The sequence below is a fragment of the Sturnira hondurensis genome, unplaced genomic scaffold (genome assembly GCF_014824575.4).
Source record: "Sturnira hondurensis isolate 20B ecotype Veracruz unplaced genomic scaffold, ASM1482457v3 Scaffold0002840, whole genome shotgun sequence".
Lineage (NCBI taxonomy): Eukaryota > Metazoa > Chordata > Mammalia > Chiroptera > Phyllostomidae > Sturnira > Sturnira hondurensis.
Window position 1 is genome coordinate 8,821,390 of NW_028075471.1, and position 16,214 is coordinate 8,837,603.

The 16,214-nt window shown below is 38.3% G+C and overlaps 1 protein-coding gene across 30 annotated transcripts in view; it reads right to left on the bottom strand.

The window, feature by feature from the left end:
* The window catches only part of CADPS (calcium dependent secretion activator), a 473,884-nt gene that overhangs the window by 134,677 nt on the left and 322,993 nt on the right, over nucleotides 1–16,214 (bottom strand). For 26 of the 30 annotated variants that reach the window (XM_037040838.1, XM_037040841.1, XM_037040843.1 and 23 more), the window contains exons 11-12: nucleotides 13,472–13,684; nucleotides 582–718 (exon numbers count right to left, since the gene is read on the bottom strand). In XM_037040838.1, the coding sequence (XP_036896733.1) occupies nucleotides 582–718; nucleotides 13,472–13,684 (350 nt within the window). Of the gene's footprint in view, nucleotides 1–581; nucleotides 719–8,857; nucleotides 8,870–13,471; nucleotides 13,685–16,214 lie in introns of all 30 variants that reach the window. The other 4 variants (XM_037040844.1, XM_037040853.1, XM_037040859.1 and 1 more) reach the window with 1 other exon arrangement.

Sequence of the window (16,214 nt, forward strand, 5' to 3'; positions counted from 1 at the left end):
TGGAGAGCTGGACTTCCAAAAGCCTAAACCACCATTAAAATTCCCCCAAAGGGTCATAATGCTTTAAATACTATTAAGAAAATGAAGCCACCCAAGCAAAACGAAACAGTTTAGCTTATGAAGAGTGAAATGAAGTTTATTTTAAAATTATTTTAATGCTTCAAAAATAAATGAAAAGAACACATTCATTTCTGAGAGAGGAGCACAGGGTCTTATCATCTGGGATGGGGAGGGAGGGGGATCGGAAAGTCTCAGAAACCGAGTCAATTTTTACAAGTTCTCTGCAAGCAGATGCCAAACTTGATTACCCTCTTGGGAATATTTCTCATGTAGCAGCTGAAAAGGGGGAAGCTCAGATAGGGAGGCTGGGGAATTGGATCCTGCCTACTGATAACTTCCTTGTGCTCGGTGTTCTGTCTTTGGTAAGGAAAACTATCTCAACTCAGGAAATCAAGAACCCATTTAGAATTGTTAAAGGGGCTTTATAATGGAGAAAAGAGCTTCTAGCATAAAGGTAAAAAATATTTCATTTAAAAAATGTTATCATGTTTAAATTGTTTTAGACCAAAGAATATACTTGCCAGGCAAGAATAGGAATCATTAAGTCTGTGATCCAGAGTAAGGCGTTGCACCATCTCAAAGAGGGAAGCGTGGTCAAAGTTACAGGGGTTGGACGAGATAAATTCATCCATGCCATGCTTTTGAGCTCTATCTGCGTCTGTTCGTTTATACATGTAGAGAGAGACACAATTTAGAGAAACACATCACATTTTCTTTGACATTTCAAATACATAGGAATTCACTAGACATTATGAACATTAGCTGTTACCCATTGCCTCCCACCAACATCCCTAAGTTATTCTTTTTACCTCCCATTGTCAACTTGCATCACTTACTGGTGAGTTTATTGCATTTCGGCAATAATATATTGGCATCAACATGTTTATCAAATGATCACAACTCCAGTGCCTTTATGCCGTTCTTTAAAATCTAAGCACACAACCGTAACTTCGCCTGCATTTCATCAAACACTGAAAGCAGATTGGATCTTTGCTTATAAAAGCATATTTAGCTTTTTAGGTTTTTAATAGATTCTGCCATTCCAGTGGTTATGTCTAGAGCAATTTCTCTACAATTATTGGGATTATCTGGAAAAGGGTTAAGCTGATTTTTAGCCAAGTGACAATATTTGTATCCACCTCTTCCAAGGCCCCATTGCCAATTTTGTTTCACAAAAGGTTTGGGTCCCCACACTCCAAAATTAAAAAAATAATAACAAAAGATTTTTATTGAAACCTGGTAAATAAGTTAACTGGGAATTCAGTTTGTGATAGCTGAGGACATTGCCTTCCAGTGTGCTTACTCAGTTAGCAAAGCTTATGAAAGAGACAAACAAATTTACTCAGCAAGGGCTCTGAGCTGCCATTTATTGTGAATTAATAATCTCGATGTATTCACACTTTTCCTTACAGGGTGAAGGCTGTAAGCAAAACCTCCTAAGGGCTAACTAATTAATCTCAATATGTGTAACTAAAATACTCTATACTCAATCAGCAAAATAACTCAGAGATTTCAAGCAAATCCTTAAGAGGCAGGAATGAGGGTTCTAAACATTAAACGAATTGGCTCACTCCACCTCATATTTGTTCACTCTCCTGAAATGCAGACTGAAGGAAAAGAATCTTATATCAGATCAAATCAGAGTTTATTCATTCCCTTACATGCAATATTCTTCTAGAAGACAGGGACCTGCCAGGGACCAGAAATGCTGTCAGGACACAGGGAAAATCAATTTCTGAGTTGAGAGGGTTTTGGGATAATATTCTCATACATGGCCTCCATCCCAGTTAGTTTTTTTCCCCTCCCATGCTTGGGGAGTGGCTGGAAAATTGGGTTATGAGAGCAGTGTGACTTTAAGATGATATTTTTCTCACACTATTGATTTTGTGTATCATTTAAATATAAATATATGGTATGTTAGATTTATGCCCTTTTGTTAGAATTTTTGAATTTTTAGTAATTTTTCATAAAAGCAGCAAGTGGTCAGTGTTTGAACAGGATGTTTTGTTTTTGCCCAAGACACACAGATGCAACAGTTTCCAGAAGGCAAATTGAAGAATGAGTATTTTAATAGCCAAATTGTTTCATTTGGACGGTTAAACATAAGCTTTCAGAAGGGATATCACACATGCATAATTATATTAGAGAATCTGAAAGAATACCCTTTACTGTGTTATTTACCTCAGATTTGTATTTAAGGGAGTGCTTTCAAACAATAAAAAGTGATTAAAAATTTTGAGGTTAGGTGCTTCATTTAGGAGGATTCTTTTGTTTTGTTGTTTGGTCTACATTTCTCCTTTGATTGGCTGGTAAAAGAGGTGGCCAGGAAGTTGGTGCTGGGGAAAAAAGTTAGCTGCTTCCAGGTGTGTGTCTTGGTATGTCCCCTCTGGCCCAAGACAGACTGTGTATGACTCCTCTGGCCCAAGACAAGTTAAGCATCTTAAAGGTGCTCCTAACTTTAGGTCCCCCAGGCAAATAGCACTCCTGCAATCCAGATGGCATCTCGTGTACCTCAGGACAGATTCTGCCCTCTCACCTGCCTTCTGTTAGTCCCAGGTCAATTTAATTGAGGAGAAAACTAACAGTGGGGCACAGGAATTGCTCATCCTGTGGCATCCAACACCCTGTGTCTCCCCAACTGAACAGATAGATGAGGTATTTTGCTTAGCACCAGCTCCTTGCTCTCAGATTTCTCAGAAGAGGCTGCAGGCTGATAAATGGGCCAGGCCCTTTGCCAGTTTGGCTCTCCTATTTTATTGCTCTTCAATTATGATGGTGCCACTGGTCATTTAGCTCAAAGAGAAGGGGTCTCTTTTGTGGCTGTTAAAAATATAGCACATGTTTCGAGTCTCTTACTCTTTCTTTTTGCGTTGAACCTCTTGAAAACTTTGTGATGAACTATTTTGCCTGCTGCCCACTCAGGAAACAGATCTGAAAAAAAGACTTGGCTCCTTCGCAGGGACCTGGATTCAGAACCACTCTCCGCCTCCCTAGTCCATCACAATACATCTTCACCCTGCCAGTTCTTGGCTTGGAGTACATCTAAAGAACATTTTTGGTTTTACTTATGTTTCAAAGCTGGCTTACTGAAAAATAGGCTTTAGCCTGTTTTCCTTTTGAAAAAGTAACCCTATCAACATATAGATTAATTTTCCCATCTTCATTTTTTTTCTCTCTGGGTCCGCATGTAGAATTTGCCTGTAATGGATTTGGAGGTTTGGATTCTAGTTTGAGCTCTGTTTCAAAATAGCTGTAGGATGCTGGCTGAGTTGTTCTCTCTCTGAGCCTCAGTTCCCTTGTGTGTAAAATGAGCTGAGCTTTCAGTTCCCTTTCTGCTGCCACTTTCCCTTGATTATCCTTAAGAACCCTTGCACACCTTCTATACGCGTGAGGTGAAACTTCGTGTGGTAGGTATTTCTAGCAAGTAAAAGAAAAAGCCCCTGGATTTTGCTTACACCATTCTGAGTAAAATCACCATTTACTCAGAATTAGGCTCCTTATCTCAATGCTTCCAACAACTCGAGTGCTTAAAAGGGTGGCTAGCTCTCATTGGCATCTTTGAGATTTTCATTGAGCTTATTGTATTCAGAAAAAGGAAGAGGAGTGGAGGCCGGGAATACTATTTTAAGGTATCAGTTGAAGAGATTTGATTTTTAAACTCCATTTGAGCAGGGATTTTTGTTGTTACCTATGATATTCCTAGAAACTAGAACAATACCTGGTACACATGTATTACTGTAATAAATTTATTTCAACAAAATAAATAAATTCACTTCTTCACCAAGTATTTTCTATTTTTTCCTTTCATGGAATGTTGATATACTAAATTCAATGGGGACAAGTTTACTGGAGCTAAAATAATAGGTGGTGAAGTGGGTGGGCTTAGGAGATCACAAAGACTGCCTTTGAGGCTACCTCTGCCTTTACTAGGTATGTGATGTGAGTCAGGTTGATTAGTATTTCTGAGTCTCATTTTCCTCATTTGTAAGCTGAAAATAGTGTTTGAGTCTACCTTCAGAGGGCTGAGGGGACCTAATGAGAAATAGCGCTAAGCCACCTAGGCGCCTGGCACAGGTAAGTGCTCAGTAAACTGTGCCTATGAATGAATGCACCGGCTTCTTAGTGCTCTCAAAGCCAGATTGTTTAATGTTCTTAGAGAGTGAAGGATGTCTCCGAATTTATAGCTTACATTAGTTATAGGTTGTTCCTGAAACCACACTGTTGCCAGGAAGCTGGGAGTCCTTTCGAATTGCTCAGCTTGATGCTTCTCCTTTGCTCCCATATAGCCGATCTCTATGTCCTTTGTGTTTTTTGCTGGGTTATGTTCCAATTTCTCCGTGGACTCACAGACAATTAAAATCCCTAGGTATTTGATAATATGTTCCTTGAGGGTAAGTTTCTGATCTGTTGCTTCCCTTTCTGGCTCCCAGAGGAGCCAGGTCCTTAGAAGGTGTTTATTAATGGACTTACTCTGACACCTCCATCCCAGAAAACTTCCCACTGACTTTATTAAGGAGTCACACACATGGGGATTCAGATGGCATCTTGCAAATCCCAAAGTGGGAACATGTGCTCTTAGGAGAAAAAAATCTTAGAGAAGGAAACAGAATTCTAGGTGCAGGTGTCTTTGGATACCATTCAGATTGTCTGCCTGTGTCTCCATACATGTCTAGGACCATATGCATTACATATGTTGTCTATTTTAAAATAAAACACTGCAGTGGTCCAGCTGTTCCAAATTCTGTTTCAAAGAACTTGTGGGTGCTTCCCAAGCAACACCATATAGTCATCCTTGCACTGTCCCAGTCTGTTCCTCTACAGTGCCAAACATTAGAAATTAAATGCTCTTTGCAACTCCATTCCCCTCTCTACAAACAACTGGTTTGGGTTGATTAAAAAAAAAAAAAAAAGAAAACTCTAATGTTGACATTAGCAAGGGGAAAATAGCCTAGAGCTAAAGTATGAGAAAGTTAATTATTGAATTCAGGATACCTTGGGATCATTTCCTTTGCCAATGTTTGGCATGTGTCAACAGAATGAAAATGAATTTTAACACTAGGGTGAGCAAAATAGAATTAGGAGAGTCAAGTGGCTGCTTAAAACTCCAATTATGTTTGGATTATTGCTTGCTTTAGGGAGATGCATACCAATGCTCTCTATTATTATTATTATTATTAGAAATCAAGGACTGACTACTTCATTTTAAGAATTGACTTCAATCTTTGCTCTTTACCTTTTCCACACCTGAATGAACTGCTCCTAAGTTCTGTGTGGTCTGCAAGAGCTCCAAAGGTCCTGAAATGGGCAATATGATTGGATAGGCTCTATAGCTGGGACATAACTCAATGCATCTTTCAAACGATGCTACTTGTTTTAGTTCTGGGGGCTAACTGCAGAAAGATTTTGAAGTCCTTCATAGCATGGGCATAGGAAACTAACTTCAGACTAAACTTAGATGGATAAAGCTGATATTGGTACTTAACTACATTAAAAACTTAATGTACTGTCAATGGTGTCCATGACGCAAAAGTATGCTGATGGACACACAGACTAATGGGAGGCAGGTACACTTTCAAGTGGAAACTAACAAAAACCTTTAATCCAAGTTTGCTCAGAAACTGTTTTGGTTGGGCATTTAAGGAATGTTGGGAAAATATCAGTTCCTAAAGTTCTACATTTATGTAGTTTTGTATTCTCATTTAATCTACTTCATTAAAATTCAAGTGATATCCTCAACTGACCATCCTACCATTTATGTTGTTCTTTAATTGATCATGATGTTTGATGGGCTTAAGTCATATTTCATATTCTTTTCTTTTTCCCCTTCGCAATGGAAAATATATATAATATTTTCATGATTTCTTGTCTTAATAACAAGCATAGTTATGTGATCTTTTTCAGATATAAAAATTCTTAGATAAGTTTGCAATAAGGTCTACCAAACCAATGTACTTTTCTTGGGGAGAATAATATAGGTTTCAAATTTTTATTTTATTGAGGATTTTCTATTATCTAAGAGCTAAGAGAGTGAAGACAAAAATTCAGTCTCTCATTTTATTTTGTAATGTTACATTTTGGGAGTTTTTGTAGACTAGAGAAAAAGAAATTCTGCTGTTGCAAATAATTATAACTGTATTAATAAATTGTTTGAGAGAGACTTCTTTCTTTAATGATCCCTTTTATAATAAGCTAGAGGTAGCTGTTTCATCACTGAAATTCAGCGTACAGCTATGGCTGCTGTTACTCCTGATGGATGCTAGAGGCAAGAGAATAGCTAATGTAACTTTAAAGTCTTTGTGAACCCAAACTGCAAATTAAAAGGTGACTTTGTATCTTTCTTATATAGAAAATGTGTACTTGTCATATCTGCTTGACAGTACAAGAGTGAATGTATGGTTTGGACAATAACGAACAATGACAGTAGTCAACCTCATCAGAAGACATGAAATAAAGAAATGACAATGATTGATGGCAGCTGGCTGTTTACAGATTTTTCTAGAAGAGTTTTTCTTGTCATGATCAAGTAACCAGGGGATGTTGTGCCCTTCCCGAGATCCACTCAACAAGCAAAAGACTGGTCCTACCATGTCTGCTGCCCTTGAGAATCAACTTAATTCCTTCATGGTCCTTTGACTAAATCAAGCTAACTTGCATGGCCAAAAGAGGATGGCTGCTTCAGAAGCTATAAAGGGTCATAGTGAATCCTGCAGAAACCTTGAATTAAAAACTGCTATGGCAATATACCCAAGGGGATAAACATGCGATGTATACTTCAAAGTTAATTTTTATTATTCTTTTTAAGACAGCTGCTTTGAATAAGAAGCACTGCAGAGATTTTGTTAATGACCTCCAAATAAATAAATATATAAATGATATTTCACTTTTTCTATTGTTAATTATTATATTTTCAATTAATTTACAGAGTACTTGATGTTTTTACATTGCCTGCAACATGAGCAAAAATAAATTTTCTCTCCTTAACCAACTAATAATGTACCTTACTGTAAGTCATTACCTGACATGAAAATACTCAACTGATTAGTGAATACTATACTATGTTAAATGTGTCTGAAGTAGTTAACAAAAAAAGAAGTTTCTTTTACTATTGTCTATTTAGGTCATATCATGGTATTTGGAAAATTTTGGGCCTGATTGTGGGGGTACAGTCTTTTAAAAGGTCATCTAGTTTTACAATGGGAAGAAAGTGATTTGCAGTGTGGCTTTGGGTCATGCAAATTAGTTAATGTTGAATTAATTCTTTGAAGTTGTACTCCTGCAATATAGCAATTGCAAGTTGACAATATAAGAAGATATAACAAAAATCTCATGAGATAAAACTAAAGGAATGAAAGCAAATGAGTATCTGGATATCTACTGGAATAGCAATGCGTTATTGTGCAATACATGTGAATTTATGCAGAACAAAATCCATTCAGTCATCAATTCATCCAGTCTTTCTTTCAGTCTTTAAAAAAAGTAGAGCAAAGTCCTAAATTCCCACTAAGTGCACATTCTAAGGAAAGCTTTTCAAAATGCCTCATCAGACATTAAAAGGAAATTAAAGTTAAATTAAATATCTGCTTGGAATGTTTAAAAAAATCTGTCTGCTAGCCAGGGGTACATTTATGCAAAATAAAAGAAAAAAGAAGAAAGGAAGGGGAAAAGAAAGCAAATTAAAGAAAGAAACAAACATAATTAGAAGAAGGACTATTATTAAATGATCAGGAGAAATGATATGACCTACGACTTCCAAATTAGCATTCAAAATACTCAAGTACATATTTGCCTGCTCTCTTGACCAATTTTTCTAGCTCCCTCTAATGTCAAGTCTGCCCTCAACACATTTTTTGGTGGTCAGGTTTTCCCTACAAGAGTAAAGAAATTGTATATTCTCCTTAATTAATAACTGAAATAGTGAAAAAAGATTTTCCTAAGTTTTAGTTTCTTTTTTTCTTTTTCAGGTATATTTTTAGAAAAGCTAATACAAATACAAGTGATGTTGAAGAAGTTACTGTTGTCATTGTTCTTTGGGGAGTAGCAGAGAGATGTACATTTGAGACCATAAGTCAAGCCCTCCATGGTATTGTAAGCTACATAGACTCAATCACATCCTTAAGTTCCTGTTTGTCTGTGGCAGTCCCACGCAGTACTGCTCTCCTTCAAAATTAATTCTCCATTGGGTCTTAGAGCACACCATCAAGCCAGGTAGAATTAATTCTTTAGTGTTTAAATGATATTTTACTTTATTAATTGCACTTTGCAATTTCTTAAAGTCTTGCTCAGTTAACATCTCTGGGTTTCCCACTTTTCTATCTGTTAGGATGTCCATGGTTACTACACCATTGGTATGCTGACCATTCTAATCTTCAAAATGGGAAAGGAAAAACAACAGCAACAACACATTATCAGAGTGCAAAATGATCTGTTTTCAGGCATTAAGCAATCATATAGCTGTGAATTCCATGAAACAAAGGTATTGTTTGCCATTTCATTGTGATGTTGAATAATAGTCTTAGAATAAAAAAAAATAGATGTTAACAGCTGGCTTTACTCAGAGGATCATTTGATGCCAATATGAAAGCCAAGGAGAGGAGGCAATTATGCACATATCACATGCATCCTAATTTCAGTATGGAAGCTTATGTTTCAAACCTAAGGTCAGGAGAATAACATGAAAAATTTTACTACGAAGTCTAGACATGAGAAAGATATAAGAGGAGAGGGAGGAAGCACATTGCAGGTGTCAGATAATCTAGTCTGATTATCTGAGCTGTGCTAGCTATAGGGGAACACTTACCCTTCAGTCCAGCTAGAAGTTAGCAGGGTAAGAAGGAACAAACCAGAATAACATAAAGACTAGCAACAACGCTCAGGAAAGCAGACAGGAGTTCTAACCTAGCAGCTAAAGTTCTTGGGTTCGAGCAAAGATTGAACAAGAAAACTTAAATGAAACAAAACAAAACAGAAACCAAAATTAACCCCTCCCCCCAAACCAATAGTAACCAAGACCCCTCTAACTGTTGAAGACTGTTCAGGTGGTAGCAAAAATAGAACATTTCTCAAACCAACCCCCAACTTTGGGGATCTATGATGTGATTAACCATTATTAATTGAGAAACAGACATTAAAATGAGACTCATTGCAAGTGATACATCAATCATTGACCAAATAGTAAAGCTTAAAATACCACCCCCCTCCCACTCTGAGATGCTGATTTTTTTCTGTTCTTTAACACAGGGATCAGGTGTCTCAGTGAGAGGCCACTTGCCATAATAAATAGTGGCAGCACTCAATTACATATTTGGACATCTTTTCCAAGGTAAGCAACATTGGCCTTAAAAATTGGAAAATTGCAATTAGTTATTTTAAAAAGTTGTATAGCTGGGCACTGACTTAATTTTCCTCAAGTTTTAACCAAAAAGAAAAAAAGGAGGGGGGAATTAAACCAACAACAGCACACCAAAAAAAATCACAACAGAACAAAAAAATTGTAATGTTTGGTGGAACCCTCCCAAAGTCATTGTAGAGTCTCATACAAAATAATGAATAGCAGGATCTATTTTTTCAGTATTTACAGTTCCATATAAATACTCCACTCCACTCTTTCTTAGACGTGTCTTTTCGTTTTGAAATTGAGCTTTTAACATTGCAAAGAATAAAAGCTGCACCCGGAAGTTCATTAAACTGAATTTAGAAAGACCCAAATAAATTCACAATTACTCCCAAGTTTCCCAAACTGTAAAGTATTCCATTTTCAAATTTCCCTTGAACAGACAGCGACATGACAAGACTGGAGTGTTTATTTTCTGTGCCCAAAAGTCCTCTTCCATTTATCTGTAGTTTCCCTTTGTCATGTAAATACTAACAAAATAATTACAAAGTTAAATCCTTGAAAGTTTTTTTTAAGAATTATTCACTTGCAAGAATGGCAAATATTCAAAGACAGGTTTTGATGAGATGTGTACAGAATAAAGTATATAACAATGACCCTTACCTTTTGGGAGTCAGGGAAACCTTTTTAAAATGCAATACTTGATTATTTAACTTTTTTTGTTAGAAAATCTGTGATTGAACTGCAGCGTGCAAAGTGACCCAAAGCAAATCAACGTAGAGACTGAGAACCAGAGATAAGTGAAAGATCAAATATTTATATCTATTATTGTACTGTGATTGTTTTCCATTTTTAAAATATACTTACATTGGACTACCAGGTCACCAATTTGCCCCAGCTTGCCCAGGACTGAGGGGTGTTGGGGACACAGGACTTTAGTGCCAAAAACCAGGGAAGTCATGAGCAAATCTGGATGAGTCAGTCACCCAGAGTATGAATTCTCACTTAGCTGATTGATGTTTTTAATAGTAATGATTTGAATTTAACAAATTAAATGCAGCTGTGAATTATTCAGTACATCACTCCAATAAAAATCATGGTACAAACCCCGAACCCTAGCCATTTTTTGGTATGTATAACCACTTGTGACACCACAGAATATAAAATTCCTGGTTCCTTGTTTGATCTTTCTCCTGGGTTTCATACACCCCTAACTGCAAATGAGTTAAGTTCCGACTGGTTTCCTGTGCTGGTTTCTAAGTCCTGAAAACAGATGCCTCGCTTGCTGGTACTCTGGCTGCAGTTTTTATGGAGTGCCTGAATTAGCAATAGATCAGATTTGGAGCCGTGCTGAGGCTCTGTTTCTGGATAGTAAAGTAACTATGGGGTTACTGGGTTCCACACTGCCGGATTGAACCTCTGGGTAAGGGCTGCCATTTATTACATGGTGATGGTGTACTGTTGTGCAGACTGGACACTGCACAGCTCAATAGGGGCCATTCACATTGTTGTCTCTGTGAAAAATGCCTCCTGCAGCACAATCTGCATAGCTCTGAGTGGTGGCCTTATTCTTAAAGAACCTGGTAGGTGTGGTGGGGCCTCACACTATTTGGACAACTCCCATTCTTGGGCAGTGATTAAGGAGGCAATATAGAAGAAGGGGGCTCAACAAACCAGGTGTTAATAAAAGTGAGAAGTGTGAATTATCTGACCTCAACCATCTCTAAGCTTTCTAATAAAAGTTTCTATGTCAAGTCAGGGAATGACATACATCAACCTCATATGTACTCAATTTATCTTCCTGCTGATACCTAATGACCAGCAGTTTAATTCCACAGCTCAATGAACCCTGTCCACAGAGGGAAGTCAAAGCCAAGAGCCCTGAGTACTTCCACAAAGAGACAGGCATCCATCCCCTCTTCTGCAGCTTCCATAAGCTGTCTTTTTCTTTTTAAATCAGTGCTACTCCTGAATGTCCTTCCTCTTTCCTACTCTAGTGAGGAAAAACTGGAGCTAAACACAAACCAAGTAATAATTTCTTAGTTGGGATAGATAGTACACTAGAGACACTGAGTACAAAGTGAAATGACTTCAGAAAAAATGGGGATTATTTGGAAATAAAACCAGACTTTTTCAAATATTACCCAAGATCCATGTTTTATAAGGTTGATTTAGATGGTTACGATCAAGAAATTTTTTCCTGACACACAAATAACTCCATGTCAGAGGGCTATGATAGGGTGTGTTGTTTCAAAATTTATTAAAAAGGAGCCTATAGGCCAAGGTGAAGGGGGGAATACCATCACAGAGGGGATTTTTTAAATTAAATAAATATTGGGTATGCTTTTCCTCAACCAATAACTAAGAAGTTAGGAAGAGATAATGCCTTCTCTTTTTATAGCTCTCAAACCTGACTATCACAAGAAGAGAGTGGGGACATTGTGGGTGGTTATGGTCAAGAAGAGGGCTGTCCCTTCTCCCCCAAGTCCCTCCTCAACCTCTTCCTCATTTTTTCAGGATTTTTGTGTGGAAACCCACAGTGAGTATGTGACTATTAACAATGTTCCACAGGGAATGCGTGTTCCTTTAAGAACCATCAATATTGGAGAGGAATTCCTGAGAGCACCTGATTAATAGTATTTGTCATCCAAAAAGAGTTTTTCCCCCATCAGCGAAGGTGTTGCAGGGTTAATGAGGATGGTCTTCATTAGACATAAATAGACGTGACAGTGGAATTCATTGGAAAAAGAATCTACCTCTATTTCATTGCTGTAGCTGCAAAATTATTCCATCCATATCCATACTTTGTTTAAGAGCAAGAGAAAAGAGACTATGTCAAAGCACTATGCTAATGATGAAGTTTGTATGGTTGACCCTCACACTTGCTTTCCTTTCTGCTGCACTTCTCTTGCTGCAGATGTTTGTGGCACTGACTCTCTACTATTTGAACTTAAGTTCAGATCGTCTGTCTAATATCCCTTCTCCTCATTCATTCTCCAAGGCGTGAAGCATGACCTTCTTCATAGTATTGCTCAATGTCTGAGTCTATTTTATTTGTTGACTTGCTTGCTATTTAGATTCCTCCACTGATATGCAGGCATGACCAAGTCAACAAATAAATAAAATAGTCTGTTCATCATTAGTATGTCTTATCACCTAGACAGTTGCTCAATAAACTAGACTGAATGAGTGGGTTCCATGCTAAAGTAAGGAATCACTGTCATTATTGCTAAAAATTAACTTGTCCCTGAGATCTTTCTAATTGACTTGATAATGATGGTAAAGCAAAACTCACTATTTAGGGTTAATGCTTATAGCTAAAATAAATTAGTTTGTTTGGTGCTGTATGTTTCCAACGGTGTCATCTTTTCTATTTAATAAATGTCTCCAGTGTATGCTGGATTTCACCTTACCACTTGCATCAGAAGACTTGAGAGGTAAAAATTATCCCTAGCTAGCAAGAAGACATGGCAAAGGGGAAGAAGTTAAAATGCATGCAGAGACAGGAGAGAAGAAACTGAAAAATGAACTAGGTCTACTTAAAGAGATGGCTTCATTTTGAGGTTCTGGTATTTCACCTAAGAATGGGATTTTAGGTACCCTGGTTTATATTTGTTTGTTTTCTATTACATGTGATAATGTCAAAATTTATTTGTAAATGGTTCTAATAAATAAAATTTCAAATAAAATTTGCAAATTATTTTTTTTTGCAAATTAAAATTTTGGTTAAACCAAGCCCTATTTCAGTAAGAAGAAATGGGGGAAGGACATACATAATCTACTATTTTTGAAGGACTCAAACAAATACATGTTTGGTTGTAAATCCCAAACTGTCACAAAAAAATAAAAATCCACCTAAATATACTTCTCTTTGTTTAGTCTTTAGAGTGTCAAGTATTGCACTTTAAAATTATTTTCATCTACCATGTTTGTCCCAAATTTCCCCCTGAATTCACTGTTTTTTTTTCCAGCAAACATGATTTTATGAATCTTTAATATTAAAGCATCTAGATTTTTCTAATTCACCTTTGGAAGATGTACTCTACAGAACTACTTTGAACAAAGGGCATATTTACTTACAAAATTGGGAGATGGGGGCATCCAGCTGAGGCACATTCCCTCCCTTGGCGTTGAGTTTCTGAACTTGGGTTGGGGGCACAGGCTTGTGTGACTGCCCAGTGGCCCGATACATGGCTTGGACCCACAAGATGCGATCTTGCTCATCATCACTTGCAAATATTACAGTATCTCCTTCTTTGACTGCATTGAAGAAGGCTCGGCCGCCCTCCAAACCTGGAATAAAAGGGAATAAAAACTACTAAGCTGAGCTTCAATGTTCTTGGCAGGACTGAGCTTTGAGAAAGGTGGTTTCCTTGGGCTAGATAGGGGAGGAACAATTTATCTGACTCCAATGGGAAGGCTGACACCCACTTGTCTGAAGTGGGGCCGTGATGTTCAAACAGTGTTTTTGAGCTTGGCTCTGGTCTCTATCTTTGTCTGGCAGGGGACAGAGTTGTCAACTAGGCCATCCACAGGTTGGGTAAGCCTCTGTCTATAAATACACTGTTATTTTTCTCATTCTTTACACAAATAAACAACAACAAAAAATCTCTTGGCACCTCCCATCCTAACTTTCTTTTTTCTTTTCACTATCAGGGGATCTCTACCCGGGCTGCTCAAATTTTAGTGCACATGTAAGTCCCCTAGGCATCCTAAAAATGTAGCCTCTGATTCAGTAGCTCTGGGGTAGAGCCCCAGAGTCTGCATTTCTAACAAGATCCCAGAACATGCAGATGGTGTTGGTTCAAGGATCACACATTAAATACTGAGGGTATCTCTCCATCAATTCTGCCTTAGTGCCCCTCTAATTAGGCTACTGCCCCACTGACACTTGTCAAGGTCCCCAGTAACTTCCATATTGATGAATCCAATAATGAAGTCAAAGTCCTCATTTTATTCTATACATCTACTATCAGCAAAATTTGACACTCTCTCTATTCTCTTTGAAATGCTTTCCTCATTTGGCTCCAGGTTACCTGATTTCTACTTCCCTCCTTGGCTGCTGTTTGTCAGTCTTGTTTGGGAGTTCTTTCTCCTCCTCCCTCTCTTGTCCTTTAATGTTGGAGCATCCTGGTGTTCTGTTTTTGGACCTCTTCTCTTCTTTATCTACACCCTCTCTCTCAGTGATGTCATCTCTCTACTATGAATATGCTCATGGGCCCTACATTTCTGCAGGAGACTGTTCTGCATGGCATGGGCCCAGCTCCCACTCAGAGATGCACAGGACCCACACCCATGGATAGGTTCTCCCGTGGGGAATCAGGCCTGCGATATGCCTGGGCTGCTTTGAGACTTGCTTTTCCTAAAACTCCCTCACCCTGAATTGCAGCAAACATTTACTGCAAAGTAACTTCCTAAAATCCATGCTAAAACTCCCCAGTATGGAGTGTAACTGGTTTAACCACTTTTCCCTTTCATTTGCTAATATCCTTATTCTGTGATGTGATTAGTGGCATCGGTTCCTTTGTTTTCTGTAAAAGGTAACCGCCTAAAGTGAACCTGTGCATAGTAAATGAGGACCATCATGTAATGTGCCAAGAAACCTGATAAATGGTGGTCATGGCAAGGGCCGCGGCTTTTGCTCCCCTTGATAGAAAAGCCATGTTGTCCCTTTTCCTTCACAGGACTCATTAGTCCATGTGAATGTCTTGTATCTTATCCATCATGTGGTGGGCCCCATGAGCTGGGGGCCACACAACACTTCTGCCTCCATTCTGGATGTCACCCTTTGAATTGCACGTCTTAATATCTAATGGTTTTCTCGACTCCTCCATGTGGATATCTAATAGACATCTGCACTATTATACCCAGCACTGAGCTTGTCTTTCTCCCAAACTCCTCTCCAGCTCAGTGAAGCTGAGTTCAGAGAAGCTCATCTGTCTAGCTGCTCAGGCCCACAGCCTCTCTCTGGACTCCTCACTTTCCAATGGAATTCTCATTGGCTTAATCTTTAGGATAACATAGCAGAACTTGGCCCCTTCTTCTACCCCCAGTGCTGCTACCCTGAATCTAGCCACGCTCACCTCTGGTCTGGATTGTTTTATAGCCTCCTATCTGATCTATCTGTCTTCATCCTCACTCTCTATAGCCAACATGGTGGCCACAGTAATTGGTTTAGCATAAAAGTCAATTCATGTCACTTATTTGCTCAAAACCTGCCAGGAACCACACTTTTCACTCAGAAAAAGTATAGGTTCTGACAAGGCCTTCAAGGCCCACAGGAATTGACTCTCCACTACTTTTATCTTCATCTCTTACTCTCTCTCATGCACACATGTATGTACTCACTTCATGGTGGCCAGGCGAGCCTCTTGCAGTTCGTTGAACACTCTGGGTGTGTTCTCACTTCAGGACCTTTGTACTTGCTATTTCCTGTGCCTGCATCACTTTTCCTCTAGATATATGTATGATTCAGACCCTCATTTCCTTCATGTCTTTGCTCAAATGTCAAATTCTTGTGCAAGCCTCCCCTGACCTCTACCCCCCATTATTCATCTCTCTTAGCTTGCTTCATTTTCCTCCATAGTTCTTAGCACCATCTTGAAAGCTATATAATTTACTTTATTTCATAAGGACAGGAAGCTTTTTCTGTTTTATTCACTGCTGTGTCACTGGTAGTTAGAATAGTACATGGTATATAGTAGGTGCTCAACAAGTACTTCTTAAATGAATAAATTAATACTCTATAGAACCATCTTTTTCCATGGACAGTTCTCAAGGTTACAGTTTAGGAAGAGGGAGGCAGAAGTTTCTGTTTGAACTC